Source organism: Callospermophilus lateralis, chromosome 7 (genome assembly GCF_048772815.1).
Source record: "Callospermophilus lateralis isolate mCalLat2 chromosome 7, mCalLat2.hap1, whole genome shotgun sequence".
NCBI lineage: Eukaryota > Metazoa > Chordata > Mammalia > Rodentia > Sciuridae > Callospermophilus > Callospermophilus lateralis.
Genome location: NC_135311.1, coordinates 6,062,130 through 6,085,999, shown reverse-complemented (window position 1 = coordinate 6,085,999; position 23,870 = coordinate 6,062,130). Strand labels below are relative to the sequence as shown.

Here is a 23,870-nt window from a genome sequence, read left to right as displayed (position 1 = left end):
TGAATCTTAACCTTCTGTGAAAATAAAAGTCCCAGGACACTAGCTCAAAGTTTGAAAACACACACAAAACTAATGAAAATACATTTCTTAATAATACATGTGAAAAGAAACCAAAGCACTGCAATAGTTGTGTAAGTGCAAGTTCGGGAAAGCAGCAGTAGGAGACCGGCCACATCAGCCCCGGTACAGCTGAGGTCAAGTTCCCCGGGGACTCTGCACTCCCTGGAGGCCGGGGACGGCCGGCCTGGCGGACCTAGGCAAGCTCCACCACCGAGCTGGCATCCCCAGCCCTCACTGGGGACACTTCAGTTCCAGGGTGTCAAAGAAGGCGTGCATGGTGTCGTTTTAAACATCGGTTCTGTTGGGCCTAGGGCCCTCCAAGGGCTGCTGATGGGAGCGCACCAGGCACTAATTCTGCAACGTCGAGTCCATCTTCGGAGAGGGCTGATGGCGGTCCCTCTGCAGTCCCCCGGCCGGCCACCGTGGGTGACGGAGGACCCCACGAGGCCGAGCGCAGGGGTGCGTCCCCTCCCCGAAGCGCCTCCTCCCCTCGCGGCCGCACCCCCGCCGCGGACAGACCCTCAAGCCAGCCCCGACCGGGCCACCAAACCCAGCTCTCCCGGGGCACAAACAAAAGAGCCCGCGTCACGTGGGCGCCTCCCACGCCGGCGCGCCGGTGACGTCACGGCCCGCGCCCGGCCATTGATTCCCCGCTGAAGGTAGCGCGGGCGACGTGGTGGGGGAGGGCGGGGGGAGGGTCCGGCGGCGGCGGCCACCCGGCGCGGGCTGCGTCCCGAGGAATTCCCGGACGCGGTAAGTGGCTGTCCCCTTCTCCGCCCTCACCTGCCCGGGCCTGGCTTGCGTGGCCTCTGCAGCCTCGGGGGCTGTGGGAAGGGGAAACGCGGGGTATGTCGTGGGGGGCGCTGAAGGTGGCCGCAGGGGCAGCCAGGGGACGCCGCGGCTGCTGGGGACAGCGGCGGGGCCCCGCAGCCTTCCGGGAGCGGGCGCGGGGCCCGTGCCTCGGGTGCGTGTGTGTGCAGCCGTGTGCACGCGGGTGTGGGCGGCCGAGGCTGCGCACGGATGCTCTGCCGGCCGGAGCCGAGCGGCTGGGTACCGGGGCCCCGGGTCCTCTGTCGCTGCCCCCGCCTCGGAGAAGGACTGGAGAGCGCGGCTCCTGGGACGCGCCTTCCAGCGCCTTCTCCCCCAAATGCACTGGACCAGCAGCTCACCCCGGGGATAATACCCGCTGCCCGCGCGTGTCTCGCTCAGTGACGGCGTGGGAGGCCACCGCGGAGAGCCCACTGCGGGGTCACGGCCGCTGCGCACAGCCTCCGTCTGGCTCTGGTGCAGGAGGCCTAGTTGCGTCACCTCCCTTTCCTTCATCTGTTTGGCTTGATTCCTGGGCCCCACTAGAGGGTAAGCCGGCCCGAGGTGTTCCGAGGTGGTGTCAGCGTTTGGGGAACTTGCCTCCCCAAAGGGATACCTGTCATGGGATTTTGAGTGCCGTGGGCAGGGAGGGCAGTGCCAGCGCGCAGTTAGCTCAGGCGCAGAGTAAGCTGCAGCGGGAGGACACACACAGAGGCCTACACCACCGGCTGGTGGCCGGTCGCTGGAGTGGGAGGCAGGGATGCTAGAGCAGGTCATTGGGGGCACAGAACACGGGAGCTTCAAAATGTCGCCAAGCGCTGGGTGATAATACCAACTTGTTTCTCTACCAAAGGGCTCATTTCTGTTGCCTTAAAGATCCTGAAATATCTTGTTCATTATTTACAAAGAGAAAAGTGCTTGCTGTAGGGGAGGCAGAGAAATGGAGTGGAAAGGGGCATAAACTTAGCAGCAGTGTGACATTGAGTGAGTTATTTAACCTCTACTCCTACTTGGGCTTATCTACAAAATGCAGATAATTATACCTACCTTGCAGGGTTGTCAAATTTGAAGTGTTTAGCTATTATTAGTAAGGGCCTAGTACCCAGGCACTTGAACTTGTCAATACTGAAGATTTTTTTATTGGTACAGCTGCTTGACAGACAGGGGATCTTTCTGCTATTTTGGATGTTTGCTATTCTGCCAGATATGATAAAGCAGACTGGTGTGAGTGTGTGTGTGTGTGTGTGTGTGTGTTTGATGAGGGGGTTGGGGAGGAGTATCAAAACCCATAATCTCTCTACTGTAGATCATGTAAAATGCTAGATCTGGAAAGAGGTTAAGATCTCACTTTATTAATTATAGCTTCTCTTTAATGTTTATTTCATACCTGTCACCATGTGAAAAACTTACATATACTAATTTATGTAATCTCTCCAGCAACTTAATGCAAGGAGTAAATATCATCCCCATTTTACAGATGCAGAAGGTGAGTCTTGGCCTAGGTCCTGACACTACTAGTTAATGGCAGAACTGGAACTTGAGCCAACAGGCTCGGTGGTTTGGGTCTTATTCTTTCTAGTGTTCCAGCAATGTGAAGGTGGTGTGTGGGGGAAGGGAGAGCCAGCATTGGCTGCAAAAATAGCATCTCACATTGTTCCAATGATTCCTTGTTTTTTTATTTTACATTTTACCCAGCATTGTCCAGATGTGAACCAAGATTTGGCCTTTTCACCAAGAGAAAAGGGAAGGCTCATGGGCATGGGCACACAGTGCTGAGATCGTGGGCACACAGTAGGTATTTGGTAAATGCTTATGAAAAGAACAAATCTTGAGGCATTGTCATTCTTGCCAGAAGGAGGCCCTATGCTTAATGCCACCAAGTCCCCTTAAGCTATTTTTATATACAACACATTGTAACATAAGCATCTGATTCATGGATTTAAAGATCTGAAACTCTTTCAGACCAAGATTGGTGTTATTATCTGTGACTAACTGATTAGAGTTTTTAAGTATGCGAACAATGGAATCTGAGCCTTTGGGCTTTTGTAGTGATCTCTTGAGATATACCAATTTGTTTTGCTCTAACATCTGTTCAACTTGGACTTTAATGGGTACAACTGCTTGAGTTAAGTTTTCTGGAGAGCACCAGATGATTGTTTGGCATCCAGAATAAAGAGTTCAAAATATTAAGTTTCTTTCAAATTTAAGTTTTTGAGAAAGATCTGTGACTGATGTGGATTAATGTGGGAATAGTAAACCAGTTTTATTCATTTGTTCATTTATTTATTTATTTACTTATTTTGCAGTACTGGGGATTGAACCCAGGGGCCTCATGCATGCCCGGCAAGCGCTCTACCACTGAGCTACTACTTCAACCCAGTAAACTAGTTTTAAACAGATGGCATTCATGGTGTTTTTGTGTCATTTCTCTATTCTGTGTCATTTCTTTCTTTAAAGATGACTTAGGTCCAGATAGTGAACCATTAGGAACATGCGAGGTTTATATAACCCATCCACATAAACTGATCTACACACACATGCTGCAGTTCCTCTACCCAAGAAGCTCTGGTTCTGTTTCTGACAGATGCCCTGAGGCCACCTGTTTCACCATTTTTATCAGACTCCATGAGACCGACCCTCTGACATCTCTCTTCCTTCCCCTTTGTACCATTCCCGACCACACACCAAAAGTGTCACCCCCATACACATTAATCTACCTTGCAAATGGAAGAAATCCAAAATGAACCAACTTAAGAAAAAAAAAAGTTTTTTCCCATTTTGATTATTTAACTAGAAAGTCAAAGGTGAGCTTCAGGCATGACTAGATTCTGGGGCTAAAATGATATCATAAAGGCTCTCTTAGCCCTGTCTTTCTCTGTTCCTTTTGGGTTTTTTGCTTTTTCTATGTGCTGAAAAACTTGATTCTTGGCAGTCTCAAATTTATGACCTTCTAGCATCTCAGCTAATCACTATGACAGGGTTAGGGCTAGGGATTTCACAATTGAGCAGGTCTCTGTCTCAGGCCCACACCTGGGATGGAGAAGTAAACTGTCCCTCCGTCAACTCATGGACTTCCCCACCGGCTGCTGCCTTGAGCATGCTGGGCCACCCCCGCAGACTGAGCTGCATGCCCAGCTCCGCCCTGACCACAGGGTGGGCAAGTGCAGAGGGCTACACAGGCAGAAATGCCAGACGACTACCAGAGGTGTGCATCTGTGCACAGGCACATGTGCTTGCATATGTGCTCATATCTCACTTCTTAAAGGCCCTTCCAGAACCTTCCAACTGTAATGAATCCACTGGTCTTGCTTGTCCGTCACGCGCTGTTTTCTGGGTGGCGCGGCACCCACAGTGCTCTGCACTCCTGCCATGCCTCTGCATCTTCCTTTTGGGCTGCCCTTGCCCTCTGCTTCCTCTGGCTATCTTTTGGACCAAGTCATGCTTCTTCCAGAAGCCTTCGGACCCCTTCATTGAGTTAGATACCCCCTCTCTCTTAGCACACCCTATAGTAGATTTTTATTTCTGTTTGGTAACTGTTTACCATTCTGTTCTCCACTAAGCAGAACCCCTTTTTTGTATTCCTTACCTCCTACTCTTAGCTAGCATTATTTTTCTTCAGAGCACACACAATCATTTGGCTTTCTATATTTATTTGTTTATTATTTTTCTCTGCTCTTTGGAACATCAGCTTCATGAGAACAACCAGGAAAGGAACATTGCCTTGTTTATATCCCTAGTGCCTAGGATGGTGCCCAGCACATAGTAGGTGCTCAGTTAATGTTTAGTAAATGAATGAATGAAAATTTGCCCAGAGGAAGAAAATGCTAACATCATGTTACTGAGGATTCCAGTCAGCATGATAGATGGAGTCTCATTGTAAAAGTCTGACACTGAGTATTGAGATCATCCCCAGAAGGCAGAACCTTGCTCTCCATGTGGGTTTGAACCTGCAGAGATTAGGCCCAAGGAGAAGCCCACTGGGAATTCCACCCTGTGTGGACATAGACCTGATTCACTCTCAAACACTTCTGAGTCTCTCTGTTTTTTTTTGTTTTTGTTTTGTTTTTGAGATGGGGTTTCCCTATGTTTAGGCTGGCCTTGAACTTCTGGGCTCAAGTGATGAGCCTCCTTGGGCAGTGTCCCAAGTACCTGGGACTACATGCACATGCCACCACACCCAGCTCCTTTCTGAACTTTGATAGGTTGTTTATTAAGGGTTTTTTCATATCCTAAAGCTTTTTCCTTGGATATTTATTTTTGCAGTGATAGGGATTGAGCCCAGGGCACTGTACCATGGTACTATAATCCCCAGCCTTTTTTTTTTTTTTTTTTTTTTGAGATAGGGTCTCTCTAAGTGCTAAGGCTGGCTCAAATTTGCAATCCTCCTGCCTCAGCCTCCCAGGTAGCTGGGATACAGGCATGTCCCACTGCACCTGTCAGGAGTATTTATTTTTAAAACATTTCCTTGGGCACCTACAATGTGCCAGGCACTGTTCTAAGCTCTTTATAAATAGCAACTCATTCCTAGGCTGAGGTTTTGGGGTCAAGGGTTATGAACTTAATATCAAGACACTCATGAAAGGACTAAAGGAAGTAAAACATTCCCATTTTAAAATTATGAAAGAAGTAAGGTCTCTCCATCGGGTTCATCCTGTCCCCCAGAAATAGAGCCACCAATAACAGCTGGGTGTCTGCAGCCCTTTCCGTAGGTCTTTACACTCATGGTAGTAAGTACAAGTTACTGCATCTTCAGCATGCACGCTGACCTGCACCTGGCCTTTGCCATTGCTGACATCAGTGTGACATCAGTGGCACCCACTGCCATTGTCCAGAGCCTCCTTGCCCTGGGATGTGTGAGCCTGTGGGGGACCGGTGGCAGTGACGCTCAAGCATCTGACTTCAGCCCTCTCTTAGGGGGAGCCCAAATCCACACCCCCACTCCTCCACAGCACACCATCTGCCTGGGTTAGTGCTATGCCTTAACTTGGGGAATCCTACCCAGTCCCTGCCCACCTCCCATACCACAGACAAAGGGAAAATACCCCTGTCTTTCTTTTTAACAATAACAGAAAAGTAATTCTCATGCAGATACAGACTTAAGGTGAGAGGATTCTTGTTTAAGTCCACACTTAACCCCGCATCTCCAAGCTCCAGTTCCAGGCCAGCTGCAGTACTCATTAGAGCGCTTGGTCCTGATTGCTTCCTAAAAAGCAAGTACAGATTGAGTGTCCCTTGTCTAAAACGTTTGGGACCAGAAGTGTTTCAGATATCAGATTTTGGAATAGATGCCTACACATCCTTAGGATGGGACCCAACACTAAACATGAAATTTCATCTACATTTCATATATGCCTGGCCTGTTTTAGTCAGCTTTTTCCCTGCTGTGACTAAAAGGCCCAACCAGTACATTCCATTCCTCAGGGCTCAAGGTGAGGAAGGACATGGTGGTGGAAGAGTGTGGTGGAGGGAAGCAGCTCACTGATCATCAGGAAGCAGAGAGATCTCCACTTGCCAAAAACAAACATATACCCCAAACCCACGCCCTCAGTGACCCACCTCCTCCAGCCACACCCCACCACACTAGTTACCTCTCGGTTAATCCCATTAGGGGTTATTTTGTTGATTACTTAAGGCTCTCACACCTAAATCATTTCCCCTGTGAACCCTCTTGCATTGGCTCACACTTGAGCTTTTGGGAGACACTTCACATCCAAACCATAACAGCCCAAATGTACTTTTATACAATTTTTTAAAATAATTTTGCATGGAATAGCATTTCATGGTATGGAATTTTCCATTTATGGCATCGTATCAGAGCTGAAAAGTTTCATATTTTGGAGCATGTTGGATTTCTGATTATCAGAGAAGGATGCTCAGCCTGTTCCAGTTCCCACTGCCGTCGGCGATGCCTGAGCACTGGATGTGTATCTCCCACCTGCCCTCTCTGAAACTGGCCATTTTAACTAAAAAAAGGAAAACCTAACTCATGAAAATGGTATTTCATTGTAATTTGTAAGTGAACATTTTTTGCTTATCTTACTACTTTTATTTCTATTTTCCAAATTCTCAAATAATATTTTGTTTATTAATTTATTATGCTCAAGTGGTTTTAACAGATTATACAAATGCTCCAAAAACATGAGTACTTGCTCATTGCAAAAGAAAAAAGTTAACTTGCTCTCAACATTTTCCCATTTTATCATTCTTCACCCAATTTTGGCTTTATTGTTAAACATGTAAAACCTATTTTTCATTCTTATATAGACAAATTTTAATCCTTTTTGATTGCTCTCTTTGCTTGTAAATTTCAAAGTTTCTTCTTCATTCTGTATTCTAGTTTTGACATGACTTTCAAAAGCTAATATTCAGTTTTATTTCAGATTTTAGGAGGATACTTGATGAAAATGTGTGACACTTTAAATAAAAGCAGTTTTCATTAGATAAAGGTCTATGTTTTATTTTAAAGATGTTTACATTACTGTACTTACATATTTTCCCCTTTTAAAATAATTTATCAGAATAGCAAAGCTTGCTCCCACAAACCCATTCAAACGGAGGTGGTTCCCTAAGTAGAATGATCTGACTTACGACTTTCCAGTTTATAATGGCTCCGAAGCCATACACATTCAGTCCCAGGTCAGCCACACAGAGAGGAGGGGAGACCACAGCGCTCCAGTTGCTGCTAAGCTGTGATGTTCATGGGTTAGGTGTGTAAGCACTCTCTCTCCTTGTTCTGTTTTCAACCTGCGATGGCTTATTGGGCTGTGGCCCCATCATAAGTCAGGGGGCACTATTTCTTATAATTTTGGTGTGCCTAGCATTTCCATAATTTGCCGTAGGAAATGATATTGATCTGGAGCTATCGGGTTTAAAGAGGCACTCAGCATCAGCAAGCAGCTTCTCAGTAGGAGGTGCTGATGGATTCCCCTTCCTCACTTTGTCCTAAGACCTTTTTATTGGGATGTAGCTATGTGTGACCTATGTGTTCTTTTCATATATTTTAATTGCTACCCAGATGGAGAAATAAATCTTCCCATTGCCCTAGGAAGCTTCCCTGTGCCCCTTTCTTTTTTGGAGGTGCTCTACCACTGAGCTACCTCCACAGCCCTTTTCCTTTTAATTTGAAACAGTCTCATTAAGTTGCCCAGGCTGGCCTGGAACTTGTGATCCTCCTGCCTCAGCCTCCGGAGTCTCTGGGGTTACAGGCATGTGCCACCACACCCAGCCCCTGTACCCCTTTGTAGTCACTACTACTCCCAAAGACCACTTCTGTTCTGATGTCTAGGACCACAGATTCATTTTGTCATTTAAATTTCATACGAGTAGAATTATGCAATACGTGCTTTTGTGCATGGCTTCTTCCAGTGAGGTGCAACAAAGTTGTCTGGATCCATATCCACTGTGTGAATACACATCAAGCTGTTTATAGACAGTCGGGTTGTTCCAGTTAGGGGCTAATAAGAGTAAAACCTCATCAACATTTTTCCCCATTTTTCTATTGTGGTAATTAAACAAACAAACAACATAATGTAAAATTTACCATCTTAAACCATTTTTAAAGGTTCAGTAATATTAAGTATATTTACATTGTTTTGCAACACAAATCCAGAACACTTTGGTCTTGCAAACAGAACTCTGTTCCCATTGAACCTAACTCCTTTCCCCCTCCCTCAGCCCTTGGTTCGTGAGATTCCTGTACAGTCTTTTCGTAGACATCTCTTTCATTGTGGGGACTAAGTGCCCAGGACTGCTGTCGCTGGGTTCAGCCTCGACAGTTTTCCCAGACGGTTGTGCCACTCTACATTCCCACCCACAGGATTCTAGCTGCTTCCTGGCCTAGGTATTGTGAACCTTTTATCCTAGCCGCTCTGGTAGCTGTGAAAAGGTATTCCACTGTGCTTTTGTCTCACATTTCAGTCATTTCTTTATTATTTACATGGGTTCCCCATCACTAGACTGTGAGCTTTGTCAGTATTGTCTTTTTGTTTTTAACCTTTTTTGTGTGGGGGCTGGGGATTGAACCCAGGCCCCCACACATACTAGTTAACCCCCTCCCCATTTTAAGGGTGATACACACTTTTTATTTTTTATCTTATTTTGTGTTTTATTAAAAGCAAAACTGAAGATTATAGAAAGCTATCAAAATGTAAATAAGACCACATCCTAAGTGTAATGGATGCAGGACAACTTTTCTTGATCTTTATGAGTTGTCTGAAGTCCCGCCTCTCAGACGTCACCATTAATATTTGGGTGTTTCATGCATTGCTGTGCTGGTTGACTCAGCAACTCAACAGTGTCCAGCCCTTCACTCCACCATCTTCAGATGTCACCTACTCACAGCAAGGGACCCTTGCCCCAGAAACCCTTCCCCCACAGACTTCTTTGGGTGGTTTGCTGGCCACAATTATCCCATGTATCACTGCCCACGCGAGGGAGCGGAATGCCAAGACCATCAAGGTCCCCTCCCTCTGGGTCTCAGAGAGAGCTGATCCCCTCCGAGGGAAGTGGACAAAGATCCGGGTTCCCAGAAAGGAAGGCTCCATGCTGGGGCGGGCAGCTGGTCAGCAGTGTTCGCCTCTTGGGCACATGAGTCTTCAAAGCTGCACCTGTGCTAGGTTTACGGTTTGGGGTTTTGTTTAGAAAATTAACCTCTCCCGTTGTCTGTAAGTATCATCTTTGTCATGATCCACTGGAGCAGGTCTACAGCTTTAAATATCAAAGCTCGTTTCCGTTTTTTGCTATTTTAAACCCTGCTGTTTGTTCATGTGAACATAGATGTTCATGCTAAGTTTCAAATTCTCTTCCTCAAGATTGATTTTTATGAATTATGACACTGTTTAATGAATAATGATGAAATAATATATTACGTACACATAATCATTATTAACTGAAGTTCTAAACGTACTAAAGGCTTTCAACACACGTTAACCTATCACTTGGTGAAGAAGTTGAACCCATCGGGTAGCCTTACTGCTGGCACAGGAAAGTGCCTGAGTCTCCTCCTTACCTCGTTATTTTTTCCTCTTCTTCCCCCTTTCTTTCATTTGCTCAGTACGTGACATTCATTTGGGAAATAGTTCCTGAGCACCGTCTTTAGATGAGGCACTGTGGTGGCTCATGGAAGCACAGACTTTCTACACAGGACAGACAGATGTGATTCATCAAATGATCTCAGGAACGTAGAACCACAACTATGTAAGATTACAAAGAAAGCTACCTAGCGTTCTGGGGACTGCGAACTTTATATGCCCTCTGGTATCAGAACAAGACCAGAAGAGAAAAGAGTCTGTGGTTTGGCGTTTTCAAGACTGCAGGAGAGTTCTGTGGCTACTGGGCAGTAGGACAGAAGGTGCTCTTCTTGATGTCTGCTGAGAGTGGGCTAGACCAGGGGTGGGGACCTCGTGCAGATCTTGTTTCACTCTGGGGCCTTTATCCTAGGAGAGATGGGCTTATAGAACAGAGGTGGCAGGGACCTGAATCAGATTTGAGAACTTTTCAAAGAGGCCAAGATGGATTCCAAGAATCCAGGATTAGATCATGAAGGTAGCCATGGTCCCACCAGCGCTGAGTCATCTCAGTTGTTAACTGCTGACTCATTTTCATGTCTCTGTTAGTTTGAATATTTTCCTGAATGTCTGACAAGCACTTGCGCTTTGTTTTAGTGGGGATAACATAGCTTCATGGCCAGGAGCACCCACTCTGGAGCCAAGATGCCCAGGTCTGAGTGCCTGGCATTGACTGCATACTCTTGGAACCTCTCGGACTGTGTTCCCCCAGCTTCCCCTTCTGTAAAACGGAGGCAGTGAGCGCACAAGATGGTCGTGGGAATGAAAAGATAATCTCAGTGCTGCCACCTGAGAGCTGCTGGGCGTTCACTCTCTGTTCCAGGTGCGAGAGCGTCACACACACGTGTACATATTAACTGTCTTGCGCAGCGTGGGGACGGTAATGTCTGTGTTTTTATTTGTGTATTGGTTTATATATTTTAAAACTTTTTACTGTGAACATTTTCAAACATCATGTTGTTTTTCTTAAATACAAAACTTATTTGCAGTGAACTGATATCAGTCTTCTCCTTTGTGATTCTGCTGTGAAACAGATCAAATAATACACACAGCCTTTTTAAAATTCATTTTTACTTAAGGGTTTTCTATATTTAATCTTTTATTACAATTGAAATTGGGTCTATTAATATAAAGCAAGATTCTAGATTTTTGTTTTTTCTTTCAAATAGCCAACCAGTTGGCCCAGCTCCATCTATTGAATTACCCATCTTCTCATTGCTACAGCTTTTTTTTTTTTTTTTAGCTGTAGCTGGACACGATACCTTTATTTTATATGTGGTGCTGAGGATCAATCCCAGTGCCTCACACGTGCCAGGCAAGTGCTCTACCACGGGAGCCACAGCCCGTCCCTCGGGGCTATGGCTTTTGAATCTTTATTATGCACTGGATTCTACACACTGTAGGGTTGGTTTGAGGGAATGTGGCACCCACTCCCTATCCCCCAGCCTCATAGAGTTTGTAGTAAATTGTTTTAAAATTTGGCAGGAATTAGCATTTATAGGGGTTAGTATATCTTTCTATTTAGGACATATACTCAAATTTTTATAACTTGCTGCATGCAAGCTCTACATATTTCTTAAAATTATTCCTAGATATTTCTTTTTATGTTTTGCTTGCTATTAAATAGAATATTTCCCCTAAGTATAAGGAAATTGTTGTGTTTTGTATATTTTTCTTATATCTAGCCATATTCCTTGACAGATATTCATTCTAAGAGTTTGTCAGTTGAACCTCTTGGCTCAACTAGGGTTTTGATAGTATCATCTTCACATAATCCATTTTCTTTCCTTTTTTTAAAAAAAAAAATTATTTTTTAGGTGTACATGGACACAACACAATGCCTTTATTTCAGTGTGGTGTTTGTTGAGGATCGCCTGTGCTAGGCGAGCGCTCTACTGCTGAGCCACAAGCCCAGCCCCTTTCTTTCCTTTTTAATAGTTATTTTAGTTAGCTTTGTGTTGCCGTGACCAAAAGACCAGACAAGACCAACCTAGAAAAAGGAAATGTCTATTTTGGCTCATGGTTTCAGGGACTCAGTTCACAGCCAGCTGACCCCATGGCTCTGGGCCTGCCGTGAACAGTATGGTGGAAGGCGTGGCAGAGGGGAGCAGCTCAGGATGCGGCAACCAGGAAGCGGGAAAGAGGCTCACTGAGGACAAAGGCACACCTCAGTCCTTCCTCCAGCCACAAGCCACCTGCCTGGTTACCTCCAGTGAATCCACACCAGGGGGTTGACCACTGACTGGATTGTGACTCTCTTAATCTGATCATTCACCCCTGAACATTCTTGCATTATCTGGCGCATGAACTTTTGGGGAACACCTCACATCTGAACAAAACTATAGTTTATTGCTTATTTCTTTTTGTGATGTAGAATATGCCAGAATATTCATGTGTAGGGATGTGAATTTTTTTTCTAAGACCATTGAGCATAAGAACATGCTCTTGATTTAATATCAAATGGAGGGCACTATACTGAGAATGCATTATAATGCAATTCGTATTCCAATATCAGAAATACTAAGGTATGAAGACAGTGCCTCTTAGATTTAATAAGATAAAAATGGTAACTGTATTGGGCTGGGCTGTGGGTCTGTGGTAGAGCGCTTGCCGAGCAAGGGTGAGGCACTGGGTTCCATCCTCAGCACTACGTAAAAAAAACAGATAAATAAAAAGTAAAGGTTAAATTCTTTAAAAAAGGAATGGTAACTATAGCCCTCCTTATTTTATTTTTCATTTTAATGGCAATATCTAACTATTCCAAAGTACAATGTTGACTCTTTGTTGTATTAAATAAGAATCCTTCCCCCCACCCACCCCTACAGCCACCCCACAAGCCTGGAACTTCCCAGACAAGGAGACTGATTCAGGTGGGCAGCGGCTAGTAAGAAAAGGTTCATCAGCTTGGGGTGCAGGGGTGGAGACTAACAGGGTCTCATCTCTGCTGAAGTCCTGCCTTCCTTGAGCTTTCTTTCTTTCTTTTCTTTCTTTTTTTTTCTTTTTTTGTGTGTGGGATGGTTCTGGGGATTGAACCCAGGGCCTTGTGGATGCAAGAAAAGCACTCTGGCAACTGAGCTACACCCCCAGCCCCTTGAGCCTTCTTTGTTAAGCAGAAAATACAGACTCTGCCATCAAAGACGGAGTGCGCAGTGGGAGTTTTCCTGCCTAGCAAAGGCAAAGCCAGTCTAGTTTAAAATTTAGGCGGTGGGAGAGGAGTCTCACGAGGTAGCCTTTTAGAGCCTACTCACAGCCTCTGTCTTTATCAAGTCTCCAAATACTGCTTGCTGGCTGGTGTTATCTGGATTGGGAACTTGGTCTTTAGCAGTGGGCAGGACAGAGGTTTGTGGAGGTTTCTGATAAGTGGGCCCTTCTGTGTGTGCATCAGGGCTTAGTGCCCGGGTAGTGCAGCCCAGGCAGCTGTCGGAATTTGTTGCTTTGTGGGTTAATTTATTAGCGCACTCACTCCATATTGGAACTTCAGCCTGGAACTCCAGAGAGACAGGGCATGGGCCGGGTCAGACAGAGTTGGAGTGTGCAGTGGGAAGGACAGTTTAGAACGAGACCCGTAACCTTCCTGTGGGAGGACTCTGGTTTGTGTCTCACAGCTATGCCTGTCTTTCAAGGAAAATGTACATGTTTCGTTTTTCAATAATACTTTGGGTGGCCTACCATGTTCTGTGAAGCGCCAGGTGTAGCTCTGGCCTCATGGAACCTGAGGTTAGAGAGACTGACACTAACCCAGAAACCAACAAAGAAACATAAACCACAGGTGTGAACTTGCTGCAAAAGAGAGGTTGGGGAGCTGCAGCGCACAGGATGGGGAGGGGCAGGGTTGGTGCTCCCTGACCTTCTGAAGGACAATCCTAACTGAGGTGAGAGCAGGGGGAACAGGCCAGAGCCGGCCAGCAGGGAGCCTGGCAGCCTGGCAGCCTGGAGGAAGGGAAGAGGAGGCTGGGGAGGCTGAGAAGCAGGGACTGGAGGGCGAGAGGAGAGGACCGCAGGTCCAGGCAGGGGAGGCCGCACCCGTCACGTCAAGATTTCTGCCTGTCTGCCTTACCTTAGGATCGTTAGGAAGCCGTCAGGTCGTTTTGTTGTTGTTATTGATGGTGTAGATATTTGAAATGTATAAAGCACATGTATGCAACGACGTGTAAGTCACTGAAATATGACAGTGAACCAAATATTCAGCGTGTTAGTTGGCTTCTCCTCACTGTGACCAAAATACCTGACATGATCAACCTGGAGGGGGAAGGTTTATTTTGGCTCATGGTTTAACAGCTTTCAGTCCGCGCTAGCTGCCTCCAATGCAGAAGCTTCTTCACAGAAGGGCTTGGTGGAGGAGAGTGGCCCAGTCCATGGCAGCCTGGGAACAGAGAGGGGAAGGGACCCGGGTAGAGACCAACGCCTCCAGGTTATGCCTGCAGTGACCCACTTTTTCCAAGTAGGTCCTACCTCCCAATAGTCCATTCAGCTGTCAATTTATTTATTTTTTGGTACCAAGGATTGAACCCAGAGGTTCAGTGCAGCCTGTTTTATTTTTTACTTGGAGACAGGGTCTTGCTAGGTTGCTTAGGGCAATGCTGAGTTGCTTAGGTTGGCCTCAAATTTGCAGTCTTCCTGCCTTAGCCTCCCTAGTCCCTGGGCTTACAGATGTGATATCCGTTTGATGAGACCATTTGGTGGGTTACTCACTGATGAGGGCACAGCCCTCATGATACAGTCCTTGCCTAGAAGCCTCCCCTCTGAACCCTGCTGCACTGGGAATCATGCTTTCAATATGAGACTTTGGGGGACACCCCAGATCTACGCTGTAGCACCCATGGATCCAATGTGCTTTCTCAACCAGAGCCCTGTTTGCATGGCTGAAGCCTCCTTGGCCCCTTCCTGGATTCCGTCTCCCTGTCTCTCCTCCCATTAACCGATAGTTTATAATTTTCTTAAATTTCATGACATGATCAGATTGCGTTTTTCACAAATCACTCTGGCTGTGTGGGGAAGACTGGACAGAGGCATGAGGGAGGGAGTTACAATTGCATAAAACACAGTCACAGCCAGGAGCCACAGCCAGCACATCTGTATCCCAGCGTCTGGGGAGGCTGAGGCAGGAGGACCGAGAGTTCAAAGCCAGCCTCAGCAACTTAGCGAGTCCCTAAGCAACTCAGTGAGACCCTGTGTCTATAATACAAAAAAAGGGCTGGGGGTGTGGCTCAGTGGTGGAGTGCCCCTGGGTTCAATTCCTAGTACAAAAAAACAAAACGAAACAAAACCCCACACAATCATATCAGAAATTTGCCTACATTTTATATTATTTCCTTGGGATTTTTTTTTTATTTCATACGGGATTTATTTTCATCTTCATAAAAAAAAATTTTCTTTTTCCTTTTTGACCCAGAGTCTTGCTAGGTTGCCCAGGCTGGTCTGGAACTCCAGGGCCCAAGTGATCCTCCAGCCTCAGCCTCCCACACGGGGCATTCATTTCAAAATATAAGTTGGGGTGGGGATGTACTTGCCTAGTATGCATGAGGGCCTGGGTTCAGTTCCCAGTACCACAATAAATAAGTTAATTAATGAATGAATGGCACCTTCCTGGAAAAAAATAAAATCAGAAAACTGTAATTTTGTTGGGCAGTAATGAGAAGGCTATATTGTTTGGGGTTAATTAAAAGCAGGCACTGTGGCTTGTACTCTGCTGTGTGTGAGAGCCAGTCTGTTTCTGCCTTTCCATCTGATATCCCCAAATGCAGAACCCTGGCTGGTGGCCCAGCGAGGCCTAAGGCTGTCCCCAACTTAGCTCTGTGGTTTGTCCTACTGGCAAGAATCTGTGTTGGCTTCCTACAGTTGCTGTAACAAATTACCCCAACTGGTAGCTTAACACAGCAAAAGTTTACTCTCTCTGGAGGCTAGAAGTCTGAAAGTAGTGTCACTGGACTGAAGCTGAGGTCTGGACAGGGCTGCTCTCCCTCCAGAGGTTCTGGGGTTGAAACTGCTTCTTGAACCTCCAGCTCCTGGTGGCCACTGGCATGGCTTGACTTGAGACCACATCCCTACAATCTTTTAGGCCAGCATCTCCAAATCTGACCCTCAGGGCTTTCTCCTCTGTGTGAACAGATGGAGATTTTTGTGAACTTGTCAATACTGACTTGTCAAAGACAAATTAGAAATGGCAAGGTCTAGCTGGATGCAGCAGCACATGCCTGTAACCCCAGCAGTTTGGGAGGCTGAGGTAGGAGGCTCTCAAGTTCAAGGCCAACCTGGGCAATTTAGCAAGTCTCTGACTTAACATTATAAAGGGTTTAGGATGTAACTCAGTGGTATAGCTCCTGGGTTTAAACCCAAATACCAAAAGAAAAAGAAAGAAAAAAACTAAATGGCAAAGCTTTACTAATTCCCTTTGGAAAGAAGATGGTAGACACTTAGAATGGGCCCTCTGTCAATTCCCAGAAAGTCACTCTGAGGAAAGTTCTACAAAAGCTGCTGGATCTCAGCCCTTCTCCTCAGTTGTAGCTCCAGGGCAGAAGAGAGAAAGCAAGGTACCTTTCTTCCAAATTCTATTGTAAAGACAGGATAAACACTGGTCAGTTAAGACCAAGGAGGAAAAAAAGTAATTGGTTGTTTTGTAAATTGGTCCTTCAATTTACAACTCTACCAACTCTATGAGTTGGCCATTTGACAAACTGGCTTTCTGCAGATTGGCTCTTAGGAAATCCACCTCGACCTGCTTCTCCTGAAAAAAACTGCAGCAGTCTGGCCCAGGCTGCCTTCAAGCCTGCAAAGTTGCTTTCTATGAGCTGTGGTGATTGAGACACTGTCCTTGCAACTGGGACTAAGCCTCTCCACTCATAGGCTGGGAAGAGGAGGAAGAAAAAGTGAGAGTAGACCTCAGTCTACTCTTTGGGTCCCAACTTGGTGGGATCTCAGAGCAGGCCAAGAGCTAGGCCAGTCTCAGGCAGGCTGCACTCAAAGACTGAGCTAGCAGAGGACAGGCAGCTTAAGTGTCCAGATTTAATGCATAAAATCACAGGCTGCATAGAGGTCACCTTGTGGGTGGTTATGAGTCTAAATGTATATTAAGTGGTTATACAGACATGTAGAACATTCTACAGAGGCCTGGTAGCCATGGGGTTTAGTCTTGTTTTGACATTATTACTGATTCTGTAGCTTTATTTATAACAGTATCTACTAACCGCAGTGCCCAGCCCATACAGATACTAGGTAAATACCACTCCTTTTCTTTCATTTATTGGTTAACTTGGGGCCTGAGCACTTAACCGCTTTTGGAGACCTCTGTTTCTTTGGGGGCTAACTTTTTCTTAATTTCTTGGAGCTTCAAAAGCCAGTTCTAGTCACCAACATCAATAGTATATAATATAAATATAGCTGTGGAACACCTCTAGCCAGTTGGGCAGCTCACTATTCTGTCTCCTGAAACCCCTATAGGTTATGAAAGCAAGTGGATAACATGGGAGACCCCGTGAATTCTGAAAATTACTGTTGCCAGGGTAGAGTGGTAAACAGTGAAGAGAAACAGCTGGTGTGGTGGCCCCCATTTGGGATCCCAGTCCTGCCTTAGGAAGGCTGAGTGAGGCAGGAGGATCACAAGTTCAAGGCCAGCCTGGAACATTTATCAAGAGAATTGGTCTCAAAATAAAAAGGGGATGGGGTGTAGCTCAGTGGTAGTGTGTCCCTGGGTCCAATCCCTGTACAAAACAACAAAAAAAAAAGAAGCAGCAGCAGCCAGTAATTTGTGCCAACCAATTCTATGAAATGCTCTTAGACTTCTGTTTTTGTTCTACCTCTTAGAAAACTATTTATGTACATACCCTCTTTAAAAATAATGCCCTAGGACTTAAAAAATAACTCAGCACTTTATTACTTTCTCTGATAATATGTTACAAGTTGTCTAGGGAGCACAACCAGCAAGACTATAAGTACCTGTTGTGGGAATTTGCAGACTTTTCACTCTTTGGAGATGAATGATCCAGCTGGATATAACCATGTGTGTACTAGAGCCTGGTTATAGGAGATGACAGACTCAAAGCTGTTGTTGTAAATATGCGTCCCTGCACGCAGTGAGGTTAAACAGAAAAGTCCACAGCAAACCAGATTGATAATTACAAAACCAGACCATTATCTATCATTGAAACAGCAAGCAATGACGATGAAGTACCCTCCCCCTGATGGGGGAGGTCCAGCCTCCTGGAGGCCCACATGGAGTTGCACCTGCAGGCCTGAAGAGTAAGGGGCCTCCGGAGACACGTTGTTTATAGAGATATAACTCTTAATCATTTAGGCAATCATTGATAAGTAGTCCTAAGTGGCATTGCACTTGGGGTCACTTCGCAGCCCCTGGGGAGGTTCAACACCTTGGGAGAGGACCAGTCACCTGTTGTCCCTGGTATCTCCATGCACAGGGAAAACCCTGGAAGGGTGGACACCAAAGAGTTAGAAACGGAAGATTAAAGATGATTTTCATTATTTTACTTGTCTATATTCTCTGAAAATTTATGCAATAATCAGATATTACTTTTGGTTTTTTAAATATTTTTTTTAGTTGTAGTTGGACACAATACCTTTATTTTATTTACTTATTTCTATGTGATGCTGAGGATGGAACCCAGGGCCGTGCCCCTGCTAGGGAAGCGCTCTACCGCTGAGCCCCAGCCCCAGCCCACTTTTGGTTAATTTTTAAAAGAGCTTCACCCAACTCCTCCAGCTCCATCTCCCTACAATAGAACAGCACAAAGATCTCAGTCACCACCTCCCAGCCCCGGGGAATTAAAACAATTACTGAGGAGGAGGAGATGAACAAGACTCCTGTAGTCACCTGAGCTGCTAAGATTAAATGACAGCAGCAGTTCTTTCCACGCACAAACTGACCGTCTTTAGAAAAGACATTTCTCCTTTCAGCTTCAGCGCTCCATGCTATGTTAGACTAAAAGGGATGGGAAGCAGCCGGAGCGCTCTGGATCATTCCTGAAGAAGGGTAAAGACTTTGAGATTATTTATCCAGAAGACAAGGAAGCGAGGTAAGACCTGACTCATGTTGCTTCAGTGGAGAAAAGAACACGGGGGAATGGGCTGGAGTCGCTGCAGGAAGATTTGCTCTTTTTTAACCTTTTAAAATTGTGAAATACACTCATGTACACACCAAATGTGAATAAAATATAAATGTTTAACTTAATGAATTATTGGAAAGCAAACTTATCTAGCTACCACCCGTTCAAGAACTAGAACATCCCCAGCACCCAGAATATTCCTTCCCACTCAACCCCCCGCTTTCCTCCTTAAAGGTAAACCATCCTATCTTTATGCAGGGTGTATCATAGTTTAGTTTTGTCTGATTGGGGATTTTACATAAATGAAATCATATACAATGTGTATATGGCTCCTCTCAATTTCATTTAGATAATTACCCACCTTGTTGTTTGCAGTTGTAGTATTTCTCTTGTGTTGCTATACAATATTCCATCATAGGCATATACCACCATTTATTTATCCATTTTACTTTGATGGACATTTGAGTTGTTTCCAGAAGTTTGGGGGCTATTACAAATAATGCATCTACGGACTTCTTGTATGTGTGTCCTCCAGTAGGAGTGGAGTGGCTGAATTGTGGAGTGTGTTCACATCTTTCCTCGGTGAAAGCAAACTGGCTTCCTGAGTTGACAAGCTGCTCTTTGTCCTTGCTCCTACGTGGTCTGATCCAGTGGTTAATGGTGCCTACTGAGTGGATGGGAAGTAATCACTGCAGCTTTACCCAGCATCTCCCTGATGTAATGAGATCCAGTATCTTTTCATATAGTTATTGATACTTTTAATTTCATCCTGTGAAGTTACCCAATGTTCTTGCCCATTATTTTACCTGCTGAGTGCTCTCTCATTCATTTCAACTAACCAGCAGTACAGGGGTGTATAAAACATGTTCTCTGCCCCCAGAAGACTATATTAACAAGTAATGCCTAACACTGGGATGATTGTTGAGGCATCCATCCTCCTGGCACACCCACCCCTGCCACTGACTGACAGCTGCAGGAAGGGGCTCTTATTTGTGCTTCACACACTGGCACATATTAGGTGTCTAGTAAAGTGATGTTAAATGACTGAAGGATTTTCAGAGGAACAAGGGGTAAATGCTGAATAAGGGGCAAGCACAGAACCAGGAACCAAGAATTGAACCCGCTGCCTCACCCATCCCCCTCCTGGAGTGAGGGACCACTCTCTCCTGCAATATTTGAAGCTGATTTTGAAAAACTACTTCAACAGAAGAAGTGCATTCTAGGTCAAGGAACAGAATGTGCAAAGACACAGAAGGAAGAAAGATCACTTGCCTACAAGAGAATGAAATTTAGTGTGACTGACTGACAGGTCGGATGAACGAGAGGACAGTGGTGACAGGGCATCAGCTGGAAGGGACATAAATCTCAAGCGGTGGGGAAAAAATCAAACATAGAAAAGGGAATTTCTGGGGCTGGGAATATAGCTCAGCAGTTAAGCATCTCTGGGTTCAATTCCTGGTACCAATAAATAAATAAATAAACAAAACAATATTTTTTTTAAAAAAGGATAAAGGCACTTCTCCCGGAGTGGGGGGAAGGAGCTGCTGAGCCCCGGGGCGCATCTGGTCTTCTGCTAGGGTTAGATGCAAGGGCAAGCAGTTAGGTAAGCTTGACCATGGAATCCGTAGGTGTTTTCCTTCTGGATAACCAGGTAGTGGTGTGAGCCAGTAGTGACCGAGTGTGAGCTTTCGTAACCAGACCCCGTCCAGCGGCTGACCCGAGGCCACAGTAAGCCCGGCTTCAACCCCTGCGCGTGGCCAGTGTCCGCCCCAGAGCTGACTCGAAGGTACTCACCCGGCCTGGGAAGGGGCGGGTCGCCGACGCGGAGGGGACATGGACAGACAGCCCACAGTGCGGGCGTCAGTCGCTTGGAGGGACCCCCCGCCAGAGACCCACGGAGTCCAGTTCAGGCCGCTTCCCCAGCGCCGCGCGTTCCTCCGAGGCCCCGGGAGGGTCAGGGGCGGTCAGGGGCGCGGCAGGTTCTCCGACTTCCTAAAGAAAGGCCACCTCCGGTCCGAGGCCGGGAAGGCACTAGAGGGGCAGTCGGCGCCCGGCCCGGCGCGGTCGCTAGGCTGCCCGAGCCCTACCCCGCCCAGCCCTCGGAGGGGGCCGTCCTTCCAAAGAAACGAAAGTGAAGTTGACCCGGAGCCATCTTGCGCCCGGCGCACTGGCGCGGGGTTCGCGTCCCGGGGGGCCTCGGGTGCGGGCGGGCACGCCGGCGGGGCGATGCCCGAGGGGCGCCATGGATCCTCGGCAGGTAAGCCGTCGGCGGGGTGCGCTGCGACGGCGCCCTCCTGGTGCGGCGTGGCTGCGGGAGCCGGTTTCCGAGGCCGAGCCGGGCGCACGTCCCTTCCCGGTGCGGCCCCAGCGGCGCGCGGGGCAGGGATCCGGGAGAAGGGGCACCCCGAGCAGCAGCACCCCAGCCCGGGGCCGCTCCCCGCCAGCGTTCCGCCGCAGCCCCCAGCCGCACTCCAGCCCCACTCCAACGACTTTCCCGACTTTAGCAGCCCTCCTCCCCGCACCCCTTGCACCCCCAGGGGAGGCCTTAGCGAGACTGAAAGTAGCCCTTGAGGACCCGTCGGGGAAGTCTGTGGCCGCTTGTGCACCGCAGCTGAAAACTGGAAAAACTCCCACGTCCTGCCACAGGTTGATAGGAAGCCCGTAGGTCCCTGCAGTGGAGTGCGGTTCGGCAGTTAGTCAGGAACTGCACGTTCCTGCAGCTCTTAGCACACAGATGTGGCGTCTCTCGGCCCAGGTCCCTGGCATTCTGGAAAAACTAAATCCGTGCCGGGGAAGAGGTTGACAGCAGAGCAGCTTGAGGACACTTAGTGCTCTATGTCCGGCTATTCTTTATGTATGTGTGTATGTGTGTATGTATGTATGTATTTTTTTATTTTATTTTATTTTATTTTATTTTTGTCGAAACCGAGGCGTGAACCCAGGACCTCACACGTGGTAGACAAGCAACTGTCTCACTGAGCTGCATCCCAGCCTTTTAAATTTTATTTTGAGTCAGGGTCTCTGTAAATTGCCCAGGCTGGTCTTGAACTTCCAGTCCTTTTGCTGTAACCCCTGGAATAGTTGGGACTACAGGTACGTGCCGCTGCTCCCAGCTTTGAAGTGTTCTGTGTCTTGATTGTACTGGTACTTGTTAAAATTCACAGAATTGTACACTAAAAAGTTTAAATTTTACTATATGCAAATTATGCCTCCATTTTTAAAAAGTTGTTATGTATACATATGATTAATGTATGCATGCATATTTTTAAATCCCTTCTTGAGGGCTGGGGATGACCTCAGTGATAGGAGCACTCACCTAGCATGTGCAGGCCCTGGGTTCAAGCCCCAGCACCAAAAAATAAATAAGGCCCTTCTTTAAAGGATTAGGGAGACCTGACTTGAAGAAGTATTTCTTCAGACATACCAGAGTGTGGCGCTGTGGAGCCATGTGGTAAAGGTGGGGGGCTTTAGTCTCTTGATTCTAAATATAAGAGGCCAAGTTAAAATGAATTCCAGGAGGCAGTGAATGTCAGATGACTTGTTACGCAGTTTGCTCAGTAAAGAGACATGAAGTGGGAGAGAAGTGGGGTGGGGGTTTAGGAAGGACCCCCACACCATTGGTGGTTATCTGCATGGCTGTTCTAAAGTGGGACTTGGTTTTTAGGGTGCTGAAAGGGGTAAGAAGACAATGACCCTCCCTCCCTCCCCCTCTAACACAACTTCCCCAAAATAACTGTTAAAAAATTCATTTCTTTTTTTTCCTCTGAATTCATTCTAGCTTATGCACATGTTCATTTATATATGTAATATATGTATATGTATACATGTGAGTTTTTCCTTATTTATAAAAAAAAGAGAAAAAATAATGTATATGTATTCTGCAGCTTGCTTTTATGTTGTTGTTTTAGTCAATATATTCCTAAATTTTCTCTAGGTGAATACAAATAGATCTAAAACACATACACACACACGCACACAAACACACACTCACTGGGGATTGAACCCAGGAGCAGTTTACTACTGAGCCCCAGTCCTTTTTTTTTTGTTGTTGTTGTTAATACAGGGTGTCACTAAGTTGCTGAGGCTGGCCTCAAACTTGTAATCCTCGTGCCTCAGGCTCTTGAGTCACTGGAATTACAGGTGTGTGCCACCCCCCTGGCCATATTTTTAAGCCCTGTGTGAATACTGTTCCACAGCATGAGTGTTTCATCATTTATTCAACCCTTTTTTTTTTGTTTAGGTTAGGTGGGTACTCAAATATTTGCCAGATTTCGATTGAGAGTAGCAGTTTGACTCTAGAAAGCACCTGGTAGAAACTGACTTCAGCCAGTTCAGAACAAAGTTTCTTTTCTGAAAGGTACTCAAAGAGCTAATCAGAAAACCCCTAAAAAATCCCCAGAATCCAGCTCTGCCCCTAGCAATATGGGGGGACAGAGATACAATAGAGGAGCGAGGGCTGGGGTTGCTGCTCAGTGGAAGAGCATTTGCGTAGCATGTGGGGGGCCCTGGGTTCGATTCTCAGCACCGTATGTAAATAAAGAAAATAAAGGTCCCTTTACAAATAAGTAAATAAATAAATAGAACCTGTCTCAAATTTTTTAAAAAAGGACTGGGGATGTATATCAGTGGTAAAGCATCCCTGGGCTCAGTGAATCCCCCACCCCATAAAGGAGGAGTGAGGAAGGGGGTACCATTGCTTGGGTGCCTTGTTCACGCATTCATGTGTGTTGCTCGGTGGTTTTAATTTTGTGCCAGGTGCTGGGGAGACAAAGGTGACCGTAGCCTAGTCCTTGTCCCTCAAGAGTTCTCTGTGGAGTCAGCCACAGCCCCCATGGGCACTGTGTGGGAGTGGAGGTGTGATTTCTGGGCCTTTCAGATACAC

General features: G+C 46.4%; 1 protein-coding gene across 3 annotated transcripts in view; it reads left to right on the top strand.

Moving 5' to 3' along the window:
- The first annotated feature begins 724 nt into the window (after positions 1-724).
- The window catches only part of Adar (adenosine deaminase RNA specific), a 48,816-nt gene continuing 25,670 nt past the window's right edge, over positions 725-23,870 (top strand). For 2 of the 3 annotated variants that reach the window (XM_076862060.1, XM_076862059.1), the window contains exon 1: positions 21,137-21,245. In XM_076862060.1, the coding sequence (XP_076718175.1) occupies positions 21,231-21,245 (15 nt within the window). In that variant the 5' untranslated portion in view covers positions 21,137-21,230. Of the gene's footprint in view, positions 814-21,136; positions 21,246-23,870 lie in introns of those variants that run through there. The other variant, XM_076862061.1, reaches the window with a different exon arrangement.